Raw genomic sequence first — 23,632 nt, 5'->3', positions numbered from 1 at the left:
CTTTTGTCTTCTGACTCTTTTTAAGTAAAAATTATTCATACATGCTTCCCCCAAATACACTCAACTTACCTTTTATGTTCATATTTTTCTGCTTTTGCTAACGCTTTTCCTGTCCCACTTATTTTTCTTATCTAAGAAAAGAAAAATTATTAATGTTTTCTAAGGCATAATCTCTTTATAATATATATACTAGTATGTCAATAATTTTTTTTGGCTGCTCTGGGTCTTTCTTGCTGCATACAGGCTACTCTCCAGTTACAGTGTGGGTTACTCATTGCAGTGGCTTCTTTTGTGGTGGAGCACTGGCTCTGTGGTGCATGGTGTAATTTATCTCATAGCATGTGGATCATCCCGGACCAGGGGTCAAATCCATGTCCCCTGTACTAGCAGGTGGATCTTAAGTAAGCACTAGACCACAGTCACATGCATCAATTCTTAGTATATACTAAGGAAACTGTTAACAGTAAGCAGAAACAGAATATATCAATATCAGAGACACTAAAATGTATCATAAAGTAAAACTGATTAGCAGGTAAAATGTACTTAAGCTACTAAGCTATGGTTTATTAATTTTTGACAGGTAACATCTCTACAATATGCAGAACATGATTCTTACCCCTCTATCTTCCAATGTTCTCAGCCTGGCTTCTAGTTTTGCTCTGTTCTCAACTCCCATTGCAGAACTGGAATCCTCACCAAAAGCATCATACCGGATAGCCAAAACAGTCTTGGCTGCCAGCATCCGAGAAATCTAACAAAGAACTTGAAGTTAGAGGCATTCAAAGTATACTCCAAGTTGAGATGTAAAAAAAATCGTTCAAGAATTTATTATTCATGAGAACACTACAGCTCAATCATTGACTTTACAAATCACTCTAGAGTTTTTTTTAAAACTTAGGAATTACAAATGTATTGTCAACCATATTTAAGCTGTTTACCTTCTATTAGAATCTCTGCCACCATATGATGGCTAACTGAAAAGATCTTGCCAGTAGTTCATGTCTAAAACTAGCTCAAACCATTTCCCCATCTTTTCATTTTTACTATGTGACATTAGACCTGTTAAATCAGGTATTGTATAAAAGCTTGAAAGTACTTTTAAGCGTCAAGATTCCTCCTCTGTAAAATAGACACTAACAACTTACAGGGCTATTAAAAGCATCCAGCAAAGGCCTATCCAGTGTTTAGCACAGTGTATGTGCTATCATTTTAAAATGGGTCATGAACATTGATGTTAAATTGATTTCCCGCTGCACAGAAAACTTCTGATGGGCCACATCCTACCCCTGCCCACCAATGAATGGGAGTCTGGAAAAGTACTACAACAGCAAACACTTTATCTTCTAACCTTTTCCTTCAGTGTACACTAGAGTTTAAAGAATTCACAATTCTCTATTTGATGAAAAAGAAACAACAAAGATTTATTGACCACTAGGGAATAGGATCAAAATGATTTGGAGGGAAAAAAAGGCCTACGCCAGGAAAATTGTAACTCACCTTTCCTTTGTGTTTGGGGCTCGTCTGGCCTACAAGTGAAGCATGATAAATGAGACCATACTTAGGGGTATCTCGTCTAGACTTGAGGGCTCTGAAGAGTGCCTTTTCTGCTCCAAGAATCTGAACTGTAGAAGCTGCATGTTTGGCCAAATTCAAAAGAGAGCCTTCAAAAGAAAAGTAGTAGTTATGAGGAAAGTACTTCCAAATATTTGAAAGTTCTATGTATTAAACAAAAGACCTACAGTCTAAGTATTACAGCCACAGAATATATAAAAATCAGATATAATATAGGATTCTATAGTTTGGAATTAGCCCAAATTCCTGATACTTCAGCATTTGTGATTCATCCATTAGCACTACAAGCAGAGCTCTGTGATGAATGTCTATGGCAAACTGAAGCTTATTTGTTCAATCATACCTATTTGCCTGAAGAGATGGTATTACTACCTCACATTTCAGTAGCATATCATGGGGAAGATAAAAGTATATGTATTCACAGACATCATCCAATATAGCCCTTATTTTTCTGAGACTTATTTTAGACATGAAATATTCTACTCCTTTAAATATTAAAATAATAGGCAAATGAAAAACTTATTATTAAGGCATCTCAGTAAAACAATGTGATAAATTCAGGCTGAGGAGATATAAACACAATCAATAATCAGGCATCAAAAGCTGCTGCTTTGTCAGATATGCTGCACCGATTTTGTCAGAGAATATCAATATTAATAGTTGCTCAACCACTAGATACATGTTTAAAATTCAAGAAACATATTATTTCTATTAATCCCTGCCTCTCTTCCTGCTACACATTTAGCTAGATCTATGAAATTTCAGATGTAGACAACAAAACCAGCCCAGATGAGCAACCTAGAAGCTGAGGAGATGTGAATGGCCTATTTTTCTGATTAATGATGCAGGTAAAAGAAGTACTCTAGTTTAAACACTTTGATGTAAATAAATTCTCTATCAATAGTATATATAGGCACACTCTGGAGATACAGTGGATTTCGTTCCAGATCACCACAATAAAGCAAGTGTTGCAATAAACTAAGTATACAAATTATTGTTTCCCAGTGCATGTTAAAGTTATATAGTATGGGTAGTCTACTTAGTGTGAAATAGCATTGTCTGGAAAAACAATGTACATATCTCAATTTAAAAATGCTTTATTGTTAAAAACATGTTAAACATCATCTGAACCTTCAGCAAGTTGTAGTAGTAACATCAAAGATCACTGACCAAAGACCAACATTACAAATATAAGAATGGAAAAGTTAGAAATATGGTGGGAATCACCAAAATGTGGCAGAGTCATGAAGTGAGCAAGTGGTGTTGGAAAAACAATGCCAATGGACTTGCTCTACACAGGGCTAATACAAACTATGAATTTTTAAAAAACACAGTATCTGTGAAGCACAGTAAAATGAGGTAAGCCTGATTTCACCCTCCTGTACTGATCCAATTACTCTAATTAACCACAACAAACTTCTGACAATGGACCACAAGTGTCTCAGAAGAGGTAGTGACTAAAGATGCCTTCACTATCCGAAAGGAAATCAGGCATACAAATAAAAAATCATCATTGAACACTTGGTCCTTAGTCCTTGCACATACACCATTCACTTCTATTTATTACCCAGATTTATCTTTAAACTCCAGTTTAAAAGAAAGTAAGATCCTACCTAGAAAACAACTCTCAATACCCATGCTTACAAATTATATTAAAATCATCACCTGCATGAGCAATAAGTCGTGCTCCAACTAATTCCCCAACCATGACTGTAACATTGGGTGCAATGGCCATCATTCGATTTTGCAGATACTCATAAAGCTGGGTTCTATATTCAGAGATTTCAATCACCTAGTTTAAGAAACAAAATGAGTAAGTCATAAATAGTTTAAGAGTAAAAGCAGTATAAAATTCACATGTCTAAAACATCAGAGCCCCAAATTATCACAGAGCAGTTAGTTGTACTGGAGAAGGCAATGGCAACCCATTCCAGTGCTCTTGCCTGGAAAATTCCATGGACAGAGGAGCCTGGTAGGCTGCAGTCCATGGGGTAGCGAAGAGTCGGACATGACTGAGTGACTTCACTTTCACGCATTGGAGAAGGAAATGGCAACCCACTCCAGTGTTCTTGCCTGGAGAACCCCAGGGACAGGGGAGCCTGGTGGGCTGCCGTCTATTGGATCGCACAGAGTCAGACATGACTGAAGTGATTTAGCAGCAGCTAGTTGTACAACCCCAGGAAAATAAACCATTCCTTACCTCAGTTGTCTTTAAAACGGCTGTTGTGAAATTTTAATATTTAAAAATTAGACAATATATGTAAACCTAATACACTGTTTAAAAATGTTAAATCAATATTTGTTATTAAAAAAAAAAAAAACTGCAAAGGCTAGACATTTGTGTCATCCTCTGTGATTCTCATATAGCTACCTTCAAATGAGGGGGGAAAAATTACAGGCTATAAACATTCCGATACTGCTAACAATAGAAATCAACTGGACAGTACTCCTTTAACCTCATTTTAGGATATATTTCTCCTTGCAAGTATATAAGTCAAGACGGCATCAGATGAGGTAGTGACTGAACACCCTCATATTTATTTATCAGGTGAACAATACATTTAAAAATCATCACTGCCATCAGAAACTACAGAGCTGGTACCACCACCACAAGTTCCCCTATGTGCATAGTGTACCTGAGTGCAAAGGTGCAGAATGTTGCAAATATCTTCTTCTGAAACTTCAGTTCCCATTGATATCTCTGCAGCCGCTTTCACTTCTGCTTCAACCTCCTCTGGCAGTAATTCAGAAAGTTGAGCTGAGGCATAATTCTTCCTATCGCCTATGGAATGTTTGCAGAGGATGAGGGAGAATCACTCTTCAGTAAATTACATAAAATCCACCAAACAGTCAAAAGAAAAAGTAGAGATAAGCCAATGAAAGGGATGCCTGAACAAAACAAAAAGCAAACAAATTTGACCAAGTAACTTTAGTCATATAAGGGCTTGATTTTAGAGATTACAGTAATTCATTTTATTAACAGTCCTCAGGTTTCTCTGCTAGTATTATTATAGTAATGGCATACAATTTAATATTAACAGTATAGATAGCAATATTATTTTTAATATTAATTACTATTAATATAGTTCAGGATACTTTCCAGTCCCACAGTTGTCCTTATTAGTGGCAACTTCAGTGAGACACATTCACTGGAAGAAGCCAGTTCAGGGGAGTGGGGAGCAGATACATTGGGAGATTGGGATTGACATATACACACTATGACATATAAAATAGATTACTAATAGGAACCTGCTACATAGCACAGGAAACTACTCAATACTCTGGAATGACCTACATGGAAAAAGTCTAAAGAATGGATAGATATATATTTATGTATAACTGATTCACTGTGCTGTACAGTAAAAAGTAACACACGAGCATGTGTGCTTAGTTACATCCTTTGTGATCCTATGGACTGTAGCCTGCCAGGCTCCTCTGTCCATAGAATTTCCCAGGCAAGAATACTGGATTGGGTTGCCATTTCCTCCTCCAGGGTATCTTCCTTGCCCACGGATTCAAACCATGTCTCCTGTGTTTCCTGCACTGGCAGACAGATTCTTTACCACTGAGCCACCTATACTCCAAAATTTTTTTAAAAAAGAAGCCCAAGGAAAACCAAATTAGAGAACTATGTCCTCTACTGCACAGGCCATTGAAATCAAATTTTGTTTCTGAAATCTAGCAGATGTTAATACGGATATACTCCTCAAACATACAAGACTAAAAATTCTGGGAATAGACAAAAAAAAAAAAAAACCAAAAACAGTAACTCATGTTTTAGGATTTAAATAAATCACTATTTTCAAAACCTTAAAGGATAAAAGTTACTCACCAACTTTCTGTAAACACTTGCAGTATGTCAAATTATCCGAAATAATTTTTCCTAACTCAGGGAAATGCCAGCCATACCATTCTCTACACCGCATAATGTAGTTGTTTAGTTCTTTATCTAAGTCATCTAACAGGGCTGCAGTAGATTAAAATGAAAAAGAAAACAGGAACTTAAAAGGGTTTTTAAAAAAACTTGTGACGAAATAGTCCATCATTCCAAACACAAACTCTGTACCCATGAAGTAACTATTCCTCATTCTTACCACCCCAGCCTGTTGATCTCTTCTAGTCCCTCTATGAATCTGCCTAGTCTAAGTACCTCATAAAGGGAATCACAGTATTTGCCTTCTTGCAAGTACTCTATTTCACCTAGCACAGTGTTTTCAAAATTTATCTATGCTGTAGCATATATTAGAACTTGTAAGGATAAATAATATTCCATTGTATGCATATACCACTTTGTTTATCCCGTCATCTATTAGTAGGTATCTGGATTGTTTCTACCTTTTAGCTGAATAATGCTGCTATGAACATGGCTGCATAAGTAACTAAGCAACTCCTTTCAGTTTTGGGGACATACACACCTAGAAATACAATTGCTATCTAAAGAAAGGTTTAAAATTGGAAATTTGTTGAGACTTTGATGTCCAAAAATCGCCAAATGACATGGGAGACTGACTTATTACATATATAAAGAAAAAAAAAACCCCACACCCATATCTTAAGGTTTTATCATTTTTCATGGAAAAAGACTAGTCCATCAGCTTACATGAATAGTGTAGTACAATTCCTATTATCCCCAAGTAGTCAAATTATAATTAGTGTTCCAATTTTCTATTCTGCATTTCCCAATTTACTTACTAAACTTCTAGCTGGTCTTTTTCTTCCTCAACAATCATACAAGATACAATTTTAATAGTAGGAAAAAACCACAATGAAGAGACAGGTTAGACCTCACACGTCCTATACTCACAAATTGCCTGAACAATCATGGTGTCCACTTTATCAGCACTAAATTTCAATCTGTATCGGGACAAGCTGGGGAGAAGGGAGAAAAATATATAAATTACTAAAATACCATCTAGGAAAAGGAAAAGCATTTAATTAACATCTTAAAAAAAAAAAAACCTTTTACCCAAACCCCTCTCCTGGAGGTACATTATTTTTTCTACATGGGAAAAGTCAGCTAAACAAGAATATAACATTCAAGATCCCAAAGCACACATTTAGAAAGAAAACAATACATTTGTCCTGCTATAAGCTACATTTCTGTAACATGAATTCATTTATGAATGACAAATGACCAAGTCATACCGGTTCGTATGACATGACTTCTGCAGCATTCTTAATGTTTTATGGCACCACCAAGAAAAACTACAGTACTTTCTTCTTTTCATAAACACCCAAAGAGAAGAAAACCATGGAAGAATAATATCGCACATATGGGTTTTCTTAATCCTGGCACTACTAACACAGAGGCCTAATTACTTGTTGTGGGGGCTATTCTAGGCACTATCTGATGTGCAACAACATTCCCAGCCTCAACCCAACTGCCACCTGTCTTCTGAGGGGTATCTGACTGCCTTAGATGAGAGCGACTACTGTGTACAATGCCAATTAATCTTAATTTGGATCCTAACTCAATTTAGCTATTTGTTCTCTCTTAGAAATGTTTTATTAAAAAGTTTTTCCTGACTCTTGTGCATTTTGCTCATTTATAAAACTCACTTTAGTCCTTTCATTAATCTATGTTCATATTTTATTTATTCAAAGGGACAGACCTTTGTTTATGTGGTATTTGTTTTTTTTAAGTATTTTTATTTGGCTGCACTAGGTCTTAGTTGTGGCATGCAGGATCTAGTTCTCTCACCTGGGATCGAACCAGGGCCTCTGTATTGGGAGCACAGAGTCTTAGCCACAGGACCACCATGAAAATCCCTGTAGTATTTAATATAAACTTGTCATTTTTTTCTCTTTTGGCAGCATGTGGGATTTTACTTTCTTGACCAGGAATCAAATCTATGCCCTGTGCAGTGAAGCACGGAGGTAAGTTTCAACATGTCTTTTTAACTGTTAACATTTCTTTAGGGCTACAAAGTTACATAGGATTTGAGTCGTTTACCCACAGTCCTTTTTATTTCACAAACCCTAGTATTGTAGTGCAATTTCACTGAATGCCATGTTTTTCAGGAATATATATATCACAGTATAGCAGAAATGCTTGTTCTAATGGACTTCTTGTTAAATAAACACGATAGGTTAACATGTTTCTCTTTGCCTTAAGGAAAAACTGAATAAAAATCAGAGTAAAACAACAAATACACACAAAGCAGAAGAGAAAGATCATTAGCAGATGAGAAAGTTCAGGGAGATGCCAAGTAGATGGAGTAGCAAATGATTTAGAAGATGTAAAACGGGTGGGGGGCCCCAAGAATTGTAGCATCTAATGCTGTAGAAGGCAATGGCACCCCATTCCAGTACTCTTGCCTGGAAAATCCCATGGATGGAGGAGCCTGGTAGGCTACAGTCCATGGGGTCGCTAAGAGTCGGACACGACTGAGCGACTTCACTTTCAGTTTTCCCATTCATGCACTGGAGAAGGAAATGGCAACCCACTCCAGTATTCTTGCCTGGAGAATCCCAGGGATGGCGGAGCCTGGTGGGCTGCAGTCTATGGGGTCGCACAGAGTCGGACACGACTGAAGCGACTTAGCAGCAGCAGCAGCAATGCTGTAAAGGTAGAGTGCCATCACGAGGTTAAGAGCCTAGACAATGAAGCCAAACTGCCTAGATTGAAATAATGGCTTCATCACTTAACAGCTATTATGACTTTGGACATCAATTTCCTCATCTGTTAAATGAGGATACTACATTCCTCTTTAGATTCTTGAGGATTACATTAGTATTTGTAACATGCCTAGAACAGTGCTATATAATTATTAAGTAAAAATAAGACGACTATCTTCCAGTAAATCTCACCTGTGTGCCAACCCAAGACACATAGCTGTCATTTCACGTGGTTCTACCCCAGGGATTAATCCATCCATCTGTGAACGGATTCCTCTCATAAGTTCATTAACAACAGGACTGTGGATACAACTGAGGTTCAGTTTCTCCTATATGAACAAGAACATTTGTATTAAATACAGAAACTTCTCCTAAATATTAAAATAGCATTGATTTAAACATATACATTTCTCAGTTTCATAAAAGCAGTTTCGGGTATGTGTGCGGGAAGACCACTTGAACATACTGTTGGTGGAGGTCAAAACCGGCATAAGCTTCTAGGAAGGCGGCCTGTGTACATGAATCAAAGGCCATAAATAGATCTGGGTCTCAGGTCCTTTCCCTACTGTCAGGGTCCCTGAGATACTTTCAAAATATATACTAATGTATATAAGTACAAATATACATAAATCATATATGCCTCATACAAACAGAATGAATCTGTCCTGCAAGCCTTCATTTTTTTCACTTTGTAGTGTATTTGCTGACTCCATACAAATCTACACCGTCGTATTTCATCAAATGCAAATGACAAGCATGCAAAATTATAAACGCCACATTACATTTAAAAGAAACAAATATTTCGTATTTACACAGGAGATATTCAGTTTAAGTTTTTCAAATGGAGAAAATGAAAAGGAGAAAAAGATACTCATAATCCCACCAGTCAGCAATTTGCCCTCCTATATGCCTATGTGTATGTTTTTTATGCTAAAGCTTAATGTTTTTAACAGAAAAATATGAACATGAGATTGATAGTACAGAAACTTTATTACCTCACAGTATTAGAAATAATCTATCTGAACAAATACTAAGTTCACAATTCTACCTTAAAAAAAAAAAACCCTCAAAGCTCTTCACCGGTTTGCTACCTTCAAATACCTACAAGGAATTAATCCTTACTTCAAGAATGAGGGGACTAAAAACCAACTATACTTCAATTAAAATAAGAAAAAAGAATGAGAGGTATGTTCATGTGCTTGCACTATAAGACCTATAGTAACTACTGAAAATCAAACCATCACAACTGGGTCCTAAAATGTCCTGCTTTTCATGTTTTGGGGCCTTACTTACTCACTCTTTCTTTCCATTCTTACTTTATATTTAATTTTTAGCAACTCTACCTCCAGTAAAGTGTTCTAATAAACATATACACTAAAAAATATATGATTCCATTTATACTGACAGGAAAAAAAGTCCCTAAACAAAAATATGGCAGGATATATATACATAGAGTGTTTTATCTGAGGTATTACTTATATATCCTTAGTTTTGACAACCACATTGAAAACCAATTATTACACAGCATAGCGGGAAAAGATCAAGAATTCAATCCTGAGAACTTATAATAAACAATTCATTACAAAGCCCAGGCTTTATAGTCAGCTCTGATTAGAAGGCTAAAGAAAACTATAACTTTACCTTTATAACCCCTCCTAGTTTAGCATCAGCCACAGCCAAGGGTTCATGGGCTTCTTTAACTATTTTCTTCAGAACTTTCTTCAATTGCTTATTGATTTTGCCTTCCATTAGAGCTGTGAATGCTTGTTAGGAAGAAAAACAAAAGAGCTAACTCAAAACTTTATCTTCAAGAGCTCATGATCTTATTTAAATTTTATAAATAAAGCCAACAAGACAAAATACTTCAAAAGCTTAATTTAACATTACTTCGGAAATGAAATGATAAACATTACAAACTTCACAATCTCATCTGATCTTCCCACCCTCATTTGCACTGGAGAACCAGGAGTTAACCCAGATCCAGCATTTCTTCCCTGTACGTCACTCAATCCCTCTCATTAGAAACAATCTGTTCTGTGATGGCAAATAGATTCACTCCCCTATGCCATTATGCATCAACTGATCTGATCCTCTGGATTGTGGAATACCATAAAAATCTTGTCAAGACTGGTAAAAAGGAGTTTATTCATTTTGAAGGTTCTGCCACATTGTAAGCATGCCTGAGTGGAGGTCTTATCTTTGCCAATCCTTGATCCAGATGTGCCAACAGGCCTCTACTAAGAATCAATGTCCAGTGATTGGGGAATTACTACTGAGGGCAGCCAATTTGATTTGGAGACTGTTTTCATTTTTGGCAAGCTCTAAATGTGTTACTTTTAACTCTCACCCTTTCTTAGACCTGTACTGAGATTCTCTGGACCCACATGGACTAATTAATACCCGCACCTCTTCTGGTATCTGTCTGGGTTTTAGCCAAATTTAAAGTTTGCCTGACAGAAAGTCTGTCACAATTTCTAAAAGGTCAGGCAGTTTGTCCTTAATCAGCCAGGTACTTGTTCTTTCCTCCTGACCAAATTTCCATTCATTTGCATTTCAAATCCATTTCATCTGTATCTGGAAGATGAAAGGCGAGGACAAAAGTGATCTAGCTGTCACACACATCTTACAGAGCTGTCTCTACAAATAAGCTAAGATTCAAACTACTTCTGTTGAGTTCTAATAATTTACATATTGTGAAACACTGACTCCTTTCTAATTTACATTTCTCTAATAAGTGAAATCTTTTCTTACAAGTGTTTAATCTTTTATAATTAAAAATTTTTATTCAATGTCCTCCCTCTAGCTCTCAATCTTCTCTATCATTTACTTTCACACTTTAACCTAACCTAGTGCTTTCCTTTAAGATTTCTACTCTAGATCCTATTCTAACATTCATGAATATTTATCTTCCCTTTATCAAAAACCCTGTTAATCACTCTTCATAATATGTATTTTAAAAAGATGGTATACAGAGATGGTGACAGGGATAAGGGGAAGCTGAATCTTTCTCCTTCTCTATTAGGCACTCTTCAGCATCCCTCAGCATCTTTACCTTTATCCAAATTTAGGCTGGCCCCAAATTTTACTGTTGGCTGTTTGTAAGACATGAAACTTCAAAGTGTGACCAAGACTAAAAATAAACCTTGCCATGCAAATGGCACATTTTAGCTTCTGAGACCAATATAAAACTGACATCATACCCCAGACTCTTTCTTAGGCTACAAGTTTTAAATGTATACCCTGACACCTACAATCACTCAGTTTCGGTTCTGTAATACCAAAACTGCCTTGTAACAAGGAGTGGGAAGTTAATTCCCAGGAAAGATTGTTCTAATAATAAGGTGATGAGGTTCAACTTTCTGGTAAAAAATAGATGGGAAAAGGCATTATAGGTTTCTAAGACCAGATTCCTGACGGAGCTCACTACTTTCATTCATTTACCCAAAACTATTTATGTACTAGGGATCTGACAGTGAACAACACAGCCTTTACCCTCATGGAAGTCAGACTGACTTTAAATTCTCATCTAGCATGGCATTTTCTCCATTTATCTGACATTATTTTAAGGAATACCAAAAGCTCAGTATGAGATAACCTCTCAATCCCTGGTTGGGGAACTAAGATTCCACAAACTGTGTGGTGCTCCCTTTCACCAGGGGCACTTGAGATCAGAGCTATAGCCCTTTACAACTCCAGGAGGAGTTATTCAATTCAGTCTATACGAACAATGCTCCCCAGAGTTGGAGAAAACCTAACACAATTTCACTGGAGACATTACCAAAATTCTACTCATACTTATTTTTAAAGCTGTGATGAACAGAACTATCTTTAAAAAAAATTTTCCAGGCCAAAATGACTATATTTATGCTCTATGGCTCTATGAGGCTTTAATTAATTGATCTATGCAGCCCTAGAACTATTTTAAAAATTTGCCCTACTGTTGACTCCTCCTTCCGCTTACCCCTCTGCCAAGGTTGGGGTAGCTCATTGATATGCCAAAATATTCAATTAGATTTCTAATTTTCACTATATAACTACCCTTTCTCTTGTGGGGTGAACAAAAATTAGTTGGGTCAGTCAAATGAATTTTATGGCTTAACCGTTAGCCATATTCTTCCTTATGATCCTTCATTTTCAAAATATACCACCAAGTAGTCAGCTGACTTGAGATACAGAATTCAAGCAACTGAAAAATTCATGATTAGTTTTATATTCAATCTTCCTGTTTTCCCTAGCACTAAAAAGAACATTAGAAAACCAAGTGCTGGGCTTCCCTGGTGGTTCAGTGGTAAAGAATCCTCCTGCTAAATGCAGGAGACAACGATTCAATACCTGGTCTGGGAAGACCCTATGTGCTGGTGGCATCTAAGTCTCTTTACCACAACTACTGAAGCCCATGTGCCCTAGAGGCTGTGTTCTTAAATAAGCACAACAAAGCATAACAAAGAATAGCCCCTGCTCGCTGCAGTGCAGCAACAAACACCCAGCACAGCCAAAAAGAAAAAAGAAAACCAAGTGCCTACTGCCAAGTCTACTTAGTAAACTCTTCTCTATATCTGTTGTCTCATCACTAGGACTAGTTGAAGGATGTAACAGTCATCACTCTTTCTTCTAAATCATAAAAAAAAAATCATGCCCTTTTAGGGAAACTCTTATGTATGCTTCTCCAGTTTTTGTTTTAAAAAACAAACCCCCACAATGCCCCCCACCTCTATTAGTTTTCTTAAATCTTTTAATAATATTGTGCTTTTTTTGGAACTTTAAAAATGTATATACCTGGAGAGCTGCCTTATTATTTCAGCTCCAAATCCTAGCTATTCTCAACTTTACCACTGAATTTAAAAAAATCAGAGATCCGTGTACTTGACATTACCTTGATCCCTTGTAGAACAGCTTTTACTGAATTGTGCTTCAGCATTACGCTGTTGGTTTCCACAGGGAGATCAACTTAACCACTTCTCACCTCTCATCACATGTGGGGGAAAAACCAGCCCTATAGTGAAAAAAGCTAACTCAATGTTGTCTCAGTGGTAGTGACGAATTTGAGTTAGATCACTTAAATTCAGTTTCAAAAAGAATGCATCATTGACAACATTGAATAAGGTTAACTTAGGCAACTAAAGCAAACAATTTCTTAATAAGAATAACAAATTACCAGTATTTAAAAAACAAAAAAGCTAGTCTTTGATTTTACCTGCCAATGCCTCTGCTGTATCCTGAAATTTCTCAAAATGTTTCAGCTTTACTCTAGAATTAAGGGGAAAAAAAATATTATGAGGGCACACTGATTTTGCAAATGCCACGTATTTAGGAGAAGAGGTAGTGGATTGCTTCCAAGGCACACACCAATAAAAGAAATTTTCCTGCCATTGCATATTGCTGCAAAGGAGGACACTTCATTAAATGACCAATTTCTCTAAATGCTAGGCTAGTAGCATTCAGAGGAACCATTACAGAGATTACAGGCTTTGAAGGAAACTTAGGACAACAGCAAAAAAGCATGCCACCGATTCTAAACAGGAAAGAAGCTGAAGCTTCAATATAACCTCTGCTGCTTAAAGCTAGACACAGATGCCTTTTACTATACAGGATAGAAAAGGCGTAAAGGTCCCTCTTGGTTTGAGAATCTTATGACACTGATTTGTCCATCTAGTACAAGTGTCACAAAAAAATAATTGTTAGATCTAATTTTTGCTAACCTCCCTTTCCATCCTCCTCCCTATTCATTTATGTGCAAGGCAACATTATTTTATATCAAAACAAATACATTGTTAACCCATTGTTGTCTCAGTGGTAGTGACGAATATTTGAGTTAGATCATGCAAATTCAGGTCCAACAAGAATACATCATCGACAACAATGAATCAGGTTATTCAAACAACTAAACCATACAGCCATTTAAAAGGGAAAACCAAAACCAGTCTTCCAGTGAGTCTAAAGCAGTATTATCTTCAACAATACTGTTCCCTTACCTAGTTGGGGAACATCCTAGTGGCACCTCAAACGCACACTTAACAATACAAAGATTTTAAGAAGAAGGCAGTTATTTCACCTTATTCCACCTCACCTCACCACCAATTTCACTCATCTGAGTGGCATCTGTTCATATCTCTATATTTGCATAAACACATATATAGCTGTACAACAACACGTACAAAAATGCAATCATGTCATATGTATTACTCTGAAGCATGGTCTTCCAGTATACCATGTTTCTGTAATAGTTTAGTATGACATCTCTTTGGGTTCAATACTCTTTAGCAAGCTTAAGTAGTTTCCTTCGATTCTAGTGAGTTTTTATTAGCATTAGCAGATTAATTATCAAATATCCTTTAGCATTCAAGGACACAATCAAGAGATTAGTTAGGTCCTTCCTAAGGACCACTTTCAGCAAATGGGCTATTTTACAAGGTGATTCACAGGTGGTGAAACAGCCTTTTGACTCTACCTTGAGGAAAAGCCAGCTCTCTCCCCAACCACTCATTTCTTAATCTGGGTATGAAGGTTATCATACTCTATTTTCTTGTCCCGAGACCTTGGGGAACACAGGTCTGTCTTTCTAGGATTTATTAGCTAGTTATTTAACCACTTCAGGGTGAATTAGGAAATATTCGTCATGAAGAGTGAATACACTAAGTTCAAAAACATCTGAACATCACTAAGAGAATCTGTAAGTTAAGTCTATTAGCAGCCCATGCTTTTTTCTTTTTGACCACACCTTGTGGCTTGTGGGATCTTAGTTCCCCAACCAGGGACTGAACGTGGGCCGCTGGCAGTGAGTGCTGAGTCCTAACCACTGAACTACCAGGAAATTCCCACAGCCCATGCTTTTGACAATTATTTTTAATAGAAATTTATATTTAATTCACAATCAATTTATAGTTTAAAACATTTTACAAAATAGTGATTTTGGGGTGCTTCCAATCTCGTCTGCAATTAATACAAATTAATTGAAACAGCCTATGTTCCAGATAAAGAATCTAATAATTAGGCTCATACCAATGTTACTCCTGAAACAGAGATCAAAGTTATGCATATATTATATGAACGAGGGGGACAAACTCGCAGAACAAGACAAAAACAAAAACACACACCTCTAAATGTTAACTGGTAAGTTCTTAGTTTCATGAGGACTTACATTTTATTTGCTTTCTCTGGAGTTTCAAATTCTTTCCATAAACTATCAACTTCTTGAAGTTTCTTTTCATTTAAAACCTGCAAATAAATGGATGGAATTTAAACTGAGTTGGATATTTGTAAAAAACTTTCTATTTTTAGAGAGCCCCTTGACCCCTTCACAAAGCCTGTCATATTCACAAATCAAAAAAATAAAAAATTTGCCTACTTTCTACAGAAAATTTGTTATTTATTGCTATGATCTCCCTGCTGCTGCTGTTGCTAAGTCGCTTCAGTTGTGTCCTATTCTGTGCGACCCCACAGACGGCAGCCTACCAGGCTCCCCCGTCCCTGGGATTCTCCAGGCAAGAACACTGGAGTGGGGCATTGCCTTCTCCATATGATTTCCCTAATATGAAATTATTAAGGATTTCTTTAAAACTTAGATACCATTAGTTCTAAAACACATTATGACATAAGAAATTTTAACATGGGAAGGGGAAAAAAGGGCACTTTTACCTATGAAACAGTCATTAACATTTAGGTATATATTCCTCAAGACTTTTTGACTATGCTCATTTCATGGGAAATAGATGGGGAAACAGTGGAAACAGTGTCAGACTTTATTTTTCTTGGGCTCCAAAACCACTGCAGATGGTGATTGCAGCCATGAAATTAAAAGACGCTTACTCCTTGGAAGGAAAGTTATGACCAACATAGACAGCATATTAAAAAGCATAGACATTACTTCGCCAACAAAGGTCTGTCTAGCCAAGACTATGGTTTTTCCAGTGGTCATGTATGGATGTGAGATTTGGACTCGAAAGAAAGCTGAGCGCCGAAGAATTGATGCTTTTGAACTGTGGTGTTGGAGAAGACTCTTGAGAGTCCCTTGGACTGCAAGGAGATCCAATCAGTCCATCCTAAAGGAGATCAGTCCTGGGTTTTCATTGGAAGGACTGATGTTGAAGCTGAAACTCCAATACTTTGGTCACCTGATGCAAAGAGCTGACATTTTTGAAAAGACCCTGATGCTGGGAAGGATTGGGGGCAGCAGGAGATGGCTGGATGGCATCACCGACTCAATGGACATGAGTTTCGATAAACTCCAGGAGTTGTTGATGGACACGGAGGCCTGGCATGCTGTGATTCATGGGGTCACAAAGAGTCGGACACGACTGAGCAACTGAACTGAACTGATGCTACATTTTATTAATGTGTACTTTCAGGAATCATGCTATACACTTAACATATCATGGACATAATTCTAGGTTTTAACAAGAATTGCACTGTATGAATATAGCATCATTTATACCCTTTATGTATTTGTATACATGTATTTCTATAGGACAAATTACTGAAAGTGGAGTTAAACGATCATATAAGAAATGCATGTTGACAGATGTATTATCAAAATGCCTTCAAGAGCTTCTAACAGTTTCACTTAAATCAAGAATGAATGTAAGTTCTTATTTTCCTCACTAATACTAGGTGAGAAGTCAACTGTTCAAGTATAAGCTAGGGTACTATCAGTCCTAAAATGCAGTTCCCCAATACTTAACATCTTGAAACTGGGATGTCTTACAAGTGATGGCAGGTCAGTTTAATCAGCAGTGTAAAATAATGGCATATTATATTTGATGAAATACAGTATTATAGATACATATATTTTGTACATGTTGTTTTACAGAAAGTTAGCTGATCAATGAAAAATTATACTTTAAGGCTAAACGACATTTCATCAAATCCCTAACATCACAGAACATTTATAGAGTAAGACTTATTTCCCAGTTATAGCCTAATACATATTTCATGATAAAACACCAAGAAATTTTCTGTCAGAGTGGCAAGATGATTTTAAGGATTTGCATTGTTTAAATTTAACCCCCAACAGAGCTGAATCAAACATATTTACAGAACTGGAAAAACAGGAATCAGAGTAATGAAGTAGTAAATGCAAAGCACACTTTCATATTAAAAAATTATGAGCTATGAACAGTTCTATTTTTGTCATGAAAACTTTAGAACCCAAAGACATTTCATTAAATCTCAAGAAAGCACTGAAACTTCTAATTCAAAGTTATTTTTCTGAAATAATTCACAGAACTTGTGGTTTTTGGAAACAGTTCACTCAGAACGTGATTAACCATACCCAAAGTCCAATGATTGCTGAGAGGATATGTACCACCAAATAGGGGATATAACTCATGAGTAAAACATTTTTTCCAGTTGAAAAGCAAGTATATTTGAAGACAATATTTGGATAACAAAATTGACATATTTAAGAGATATTATCAGTATTCACTAAGTTAAAGCACCAAAGGAAATGTAATGAAATCATCTTAATTCATAACCACTGAAAGGTCTTCAAACAAAACCTTGGCTACAGTATGTTCCCAATTGTGGGCAACATATTGAAACAAACATGAAGTCTGAACAAAAATAAAATTAGGCTACATTTTCTGTTATACATCTGTCTCAAACTTTTAATCATTCATTTTCAGACAAGGAAATCTGAAACATTAGTATGCAAAATTCATTTAGAGTTTATCATTTTGAATTAAGATGGAATGAATAGCTTAGCTATTGTTACCACTAAAATCTTCAGCACTGCTGTTGTATTGTTAATTATTTTACTACAAAAAGCACTGTATGTACTTATTTACATTTACAAAAGCGAGTTACATAGTAGGTAAGTTATAGTCAATAAAGCTGGTATTGTTAATTATTTTACTACAAAAAGCACTGTATGTACTTATTTACATTTACAAAAGCGAGTTACATAGTAGGTAAGTTATAGTCAATAAAGCTGGAAAAATATATTGCTTAGTAATCATGTTGTATAGGAATTGGTATTCACATAAAAAAAAAACTTTGAGCTCTCAAAAAATAAAGGAACACACAACACTATGCTACACAGCAGCACTGTACAATGTGATTGATGAATTAAAATTAAAAATCCTATCTCCCCAGCTTTACCAGTCACACTTCAAGTGCTACATAACTGTATCGAAGAAGGAAATGGCAACCCACTCCAGTATTCTTGCCTGGAGAATCCCATGGACAGAGGTGCCTGGCAGGCCATGGTTCACAGGGTCACAGAGAATCAGACACGACTGAAGCGACTAAGCACGCACACACATAGCTGTATGCAGCTACTGGCTACCACACTGGGAAGCACAGCTAGGAAAGATGTGGGATAGTAAAGGACTGGGATAGTAAGGCTTAAGAATGTTGAGTCTTATTCTGTGTGCCATGTGACATAAGGGACACAGGCTTGAGTTTTTGCAATTATCTACAAATAATAATAGTTCTTTTAGGTATTGTCTCTGCATTTATATGTAACTTTATTAACGAGTAACAATATTTGAAAGTTTTAAATTCTTTTTGAATCACTGTGTATATATGGATATGCATATACTGGGTCATGATATAAAATGTATTCCTTAAAAAAAAAAGTCTGAAAAAATGTTCTTAAAGGATTCTCATTCAAGCACGAATTTTAGGCAACCAATATACTAATAATTTTATACGCCAGCATTTTGAAAGATCATAGGAAAGGAGGCTAACAACTTTGTATTGCATATTTACAGGTATTTCATATACAGTAAGATTCACCCCTTTAAGGTGTACAATTTACTTTCTAGGAATTTTCACAAAATTGTGCAACCATCACTTATTCAGAATATTCTGGAAGTCTATTTTATTCAGAATCAATAACTGCTGATACTGAATATTTATAAATGAAGCATATTTCAATATATTCAAGCCTTTAGTTATTTCTAATATTGGGTTACATTACAGAAAAAAATTAACAATTTCGAACAAAAAACTTGCAGATAAACATTAAAAACTGCAATACAATACTCAAGACTTACTTTTATGGAAAGTACTCTTTATTAACAGAAATCAATAATTCATCATATGACTTTATACTTTATGATCCAGATCTAGAAACCATACAATTGCTAAGCCTATTCCTCTCCACCATTAGAGGCAACTACCAACAGTGCAAAGTTACCCTCCCCTCTTAGCATCCACATCAGGACAGTACACATTAACATCAATTTAGATGAAATTCATCCACAGACAGTAACTCAAAAGACAACAGACTATGTTGGCTAAGAGAATTTGGGGGCACATGCAGAACTCTAAGAATTTAGAAAAGACTGCAGGAAGCGGGGGAAAAGCTTAATACAGCTGTTGATAGGCTCTAAAGCACTTTAGTCTCTTAAAATTGCTAATATTACAATCTCAGATAAAAATAATGAAAGGAAAAACAAGCAAAATCAGCTTTGGGTTAATTATCTTACTGGTTTCTTAAAAATAGCAAGTATTTACCTCAACATGCAAATAGAAGTGTATTTTCAAATGTCAAAAGAAACTTGGAAAATAAAACGAAAAACTTCCCCAAATATTTTGGTATGTACACTTCCAGACTCTCTGCATCCATACCACATAGTTTTTAAATTCATAACTAGAATCATACTACATATTTTATCTAGCACTTCTTTTGCCTTGTCAGTACATATGCCAGGCACGTGGGTGGCACCTAACTTACCTCATTCTTCCTAACATCTCAACAGCATCGTACTATACGCATGTCCCATTGTTCAATTATTTCCTTGCTGATGAACGTGAAAGTTAACCTTCCTTATTAAACCAGCGAACTCAAATTGGGTACCTCCAGCTCAGATTTCTTCTCTGGGCTTCAAACTTGAAAGGACCATTGTATTTCCAAGTTTAACAGACAGCGAAAGCTTCACATAGCCCAAACTGGAACTCTTTATTATCCTCCCCTCTCCCAGCCCCCAAATCCCTAAAACTTCTCTTCTTTTCCCTACCTTCACACACCCAACTTTTTAACGCAAATCTCGCATACTTTAAAATCCCTCAGCCAATCCCGTCAATTCTACCTCCAATTCTGCGCAGAGCAAAGAAACTTCATTAACAAAGTTAGATGAGGTCATTTCTCTTGTTAAAAACTTCCTATCATTCCTCGAAACTCTCAGAACAAAATCTAAACTAGCTATCATAACCGGTAAAATTCTAACACGGCTCTTGCTCACCTAACTGGGCCAAAACCTTTTACCAAACCCGACGCGCCCAAAAGCGCGGCCACGTGTTCACCGAAACATGCGCCTCCCAGGCCCAAAGTCTTCCCCTTCTTTTCAGAGCAGGGGGACAGAAAAGGTATCCACGCGATCCTGAACACTGTCGTCCTCTCCTTACAGCTCTCCCTCTCAAACAACATCCGCCTTCCCCCTCCAAGAGCTCAATACCCACCGACCTTAAAGATGGCGTAGCCGACGGACGTTTCGAATAGCACCAGCATGGTGAAGACGGGTCAGGGCGCTGCGCGGCTCGCCGCGAGCTCTCCTACCAGTGAAAAAAGACCAAATGGACGGTCCCTAAAGGCCCGAAAGGCCGTGGCCGGCCAAAGACCAGCCTTCTGGCAAAAAAGCAAACCAAGTTCCCTAAACGTTCCACACCACACTACAAGCAGAACGCCGGATGCGGAGAGTTCCTCGCTGAGGCTTCTGGGACATGACCTCACTTCCGCCAGATGACGTACCACATAGAGCGCCCAAACTTCCGGTATGTTCCCGCCACAGAGAATCACAAAAATATCGCGAGATTTCTTCCGAACAAAACGAGCTTTTACCCTGTTAGGCTCACCAACTCTGAAAGCGAAAAACTTCTCTTTTGATTACTGATTTTTGAACTCCCATGTATGATGTATTTTACCTTGAGAGAAATGCGGAGCTGTCTCCTGTGTTTGCCTTAAGCAACTGAATTTGGGAAATGCTAGCCATTAGACTTTACTCCCCGATCGCCCTGTCTTGATGTGAAGTCTTTAGAGTGCCATGCTGCTGCTGCTAAGTCGCTTCAGTCGTGTCCGACTCTGTGCGACCCCATAGACGGCAGCCCACCAGGCTCCCCCGTCCCTGGGATACTCCAGGCAAGAACGCAGGAGTGGGCTGCCATTGCCTTCTCCTCAGAGTGCTATGATTGTCAGTTTATCTGGAAACGCTCGTAACCGTAGTCTTCTCTCTGGCCAAACTGATTTTTATAACCTAGATGTTGTTCAGATATATGTAGGCCATTCCCATTTTTGCTGCAAGGACTCTAGTATGCTTAGACTTTATGTCCTTGTTTCAGTATAATTTGCTTTTCTGGGTCTTTTCAGTCTCAGTGACGATAGGTACCTCAGTTATTCCACCAGTCTGGCTTCCAATAGGAATACAATTTCCTTCCCCACTTCCCAGGCCCTGTAGGCAGATTGCTTGTAAACGTTCAGTTGCAACCTGTTGAAAGGTTTTCCGGTAGTCATTTTTGGATGTGACAGCTGGACTATAAAGAAAGCTGAGTGCAGAAGAATTGATGCTTTTGAACTATGGTGTTGGAGAAGACTCTTGAGAGTCCCTTGGACTGCAAGGAGATCCAACCAGTCCATCCTAAAGGAGATCAGTCCTGGGTGTTCATTGGAAGGACTGATGTTGAAGCTGAAACTCCAATACTTTGGCCACCTCATGCGAAGAGTTGACTCATTGGAAAAGACCCTGATGCTGGGAAGGATTGGGGGCAGGAGGAGAAGGGGACAACAGAGGATGAGATGGTTGGATGGCATCACCGACTCAATGGATGTGAGTTCGAGTAAACTCCGGGAGTTGGTGATGGACAGGGATGCCTGGCGTGTGCCAGTCCACGGGGTCACAAAGAGTTGGACACGACTGAGGGGCTAAACTGAAAGTTATGTATATACTAAATAACTTGATGTTCTCAAGCAGCTCTGCAGCCTGGGATCAAAAGGAATGAAGATCCTGGGCCATGGAAAATCCTGGATCGTGGAACAGAAAAGATGAAAGTGGGGAAAAGTCAAGGAATGAAAAAATCTAGGGTACAGACAAGAGCATAGCCACAGGATCCAATGTGGTCAGAGAAACCAAAATGGATAGACTGGGAGAGGGAGTGGGTGGGTGGGGGGATGAAATAGAAACTCTTATGTCTGTTTATAGTGCTATATAACTTAATATTTTTTGGTCTGGTCTCCTTAATGGAAGTGCCTTCTGCTAGAGAGTGCACTCCGTATCTTACACTTAATTGTTTCCATACAGGGCATCATATTGTGCTACTCATGAAGTAAGATCTCATTAAGTAATTCTTAAACATTGAATGAATGAAGGAAGGAAGTAAAATTCTTTTCCTTCCATCCAAAGCATGCATCTTTTACCCAAAGAGACATAAAACCACTTATTCAGTGAGTAACATCTTTACTGTGGCATCTCCTAGAAGTTGTCTTTTCACATTGCCATTTATATGTGATGCATTAGTCATGGGTTCAGAGCTGCCTCTGACTTTGGGTTTGGGTCTTGGTCAAATACAGTAATCATCTGAAAATTCTCTGTTACAAGAAAAAAGCAAGAAATTAAATACTTCATTAAACCAAGTGCTAGTGAAGGGGAGATAGCACAAAGTATTAGGAGGAGACTATGGGAGAATATAGATATCTCAGAAAAGGGGGGGTTATAATTTTACTAATAGCTTAGCATGGTGACCAAAATAAGAAACATGGTTCTTCTGTTCTCTCCCATCCCCAGTCCCATCTTTGTTCCAGCTAGAATAAGTTCTGTGAAAATTCTTTTCTGGACTCCAGTACCAAGCTAGTATCTGGCATATAATAGGAATTCCATAAATATGAATGGTTAATGGGTAAAAGAATGACTGAAATTAATGAATGATGTGATCCAGTTATATCAAGGGGCTAATCAGGGCTTCTGGGGAACTTTTGAGAACTATCGATAATAGCAAAAGATATATTTTGCCGAGAGACCTCCTGTGTGCCATGTAACAGGAAGAAGACGTCCTGGATCTTTCATGTAGTTCATGCAGTGAATATCTTCCATGTAGTCAATAAATATTTGAGTATCTACTCTCTGTCAGGCAGTCTTATAGGCATTAAGGTAATGGTGAACACAACATGGAAAAACCTCCATATTTAATGAAACATTTTCTAGTAAGAAAGAAGTGAAAGTTGGTCAGTAGTGTCCGACTCTTTGGGACCCCATGGACTATGCAGTCCATGGAATTCTCCAGACCAGAGTACTGCAGTGGGTAGCCTTTCCCTTCTCCAGGGAATCTTCCCAACCCAGGGATCGAATCCAGGGCTCCCACATTGCCGGCGGATTCTTTACCAGCTGAGCCACAAGGGAAGCCAAAGAAGACTGGAGTGGGTAGCCTATCCCTTCTCCAGGGGATCTTCCCGACCCAGGAATTGACCCGGGGTCTCCTGCATCGCAGGTGGATTCTTTACCAACTGAGCTAT

At 37.6% G+C, this 23,632-nt stretch overlaps 1 protein-coding gene and 4 non-coding genes across 9 annotated transcripts in view; all 5 read right to left on the bottom strand.

The window, feature by feature from the left end:
• The window catches only part of NOP58 (NOP58 ribonucleoprotein), a 28,288-nt gene extending 7,441 nt beyond the window's left edge, over positions 1–20,847 (bottom strand). For 2 of the 5 annotated variants that reach the window (XM_081581937.1, XM_081581938.1), the window contains exons 1-12: positions 20,597–20,847; positions 15,329–15,405; positions 13,385–13,437; positions 9,832–9,953; positions 8,383–8,519; positions 6,377–6,441; positions 5,405–5,539; positions 4,209–4,354; positions 3,238–3,364; positions 1,498–1,661; positions 617–751; positions 70–131 (exon numbers count right to left, since the gene is read on the bottom strand). In XM_081581937.1, coding sequence (XP_081438063.1) covers positions 70–131; positions 617–751; positions 1,498–1,661; positions 3,238–3,364; positions 4,209–4,354; positions 5,405–5,539; positions 6,377–6,441; positions 8,383–8,519; positions 9,832–9,953; positions 13,385–13,437; positions 15,329–15,405; positions 20,597–20,641 — 1,268 coding nt within the window. In that variant the 5' untranslated portion in view covers positions 20,642–20,847. Of the gene's footprint in view, positions 1–69; positions 132–616; positions 752–1,497; positions 1,662–3,237; positions 3,365–4,208; positions 4,355–5,404; positions 5,540–6,376; positions 6,442–8,382; positions 8,520–9,831; positions 9,954–13,063; positions 13,184–13,384; positions 13,438–15,328; positions 15,406–20,592 lie in introns of all 5 variants that reach the window. The other 3 variants (XM_081581942.1, XM_081581941.1, XM_081581940.1) reach the window with 3 other exon arrangements.
• LOC145544053 (small nucleolar RNA SNORD11) lies at positions 3,009–3,093 on the bottom strand. Its single transcript, XR_014081277.1, has one exon. It is a non-coding gene; the product is annotated as a small nucleolar RNA SNORD11 (small nucleolar RNA).
• On the bottom strand, positions 4,070–4,155 carry LOC145544055 (small nucleolar RNA SNORD11B). Its single transcript, XR_014081279.1, has one exon. It is a non-coding gene; the product is annotated as a small nucleolar RNA SNORD11B (small nucleolar RNA).
• Positions 13,203–13,289, bottom strand: LOC145544029 (small nucleolar RNA SNORD70). Its single transcript, XR_014081253.1, has one exon. It is a non-coding gene; the product is annotated as a small nucleolar RNA SNORD70 (small nucleolar RNA).
• LOC145544030 (small nucleolar RNA SNORD70) lies at positions 13,966–14,054 on the bottom strand. The gene has a single exon (XR_014081254.1). It is a non-coding gene; the product is annotated as a small nucleolar RNA SNORD70 (small nucleolar RNA).
• Positions 20,848–23,632: the final 2,785 nt, after the last annotated feature.

The sequence above is a fragment of the Giraffa tippelskirchi genome, chromosome 3 (assembly GCF_054371585.1).
Source record: "Giraffa tippelskirchi isolate mGirTip1 chromosome 3, T2T-mGirTip1v1.2.pri, whole genome shotgun sequence".
NCBI classification, from domain to species: domain Eukaryota; kingdom Metazoa; phylum Chordata; class Mammalia; order Artiodactyla; family Giraffidae; genus Giraffa; species Giraffa tippelskirchi.
The sequence above is the reverse complement of the archived record's forward strand: the minus strand, read 5'-3'. Positions and strand labels throughout refer to the sequence as shown.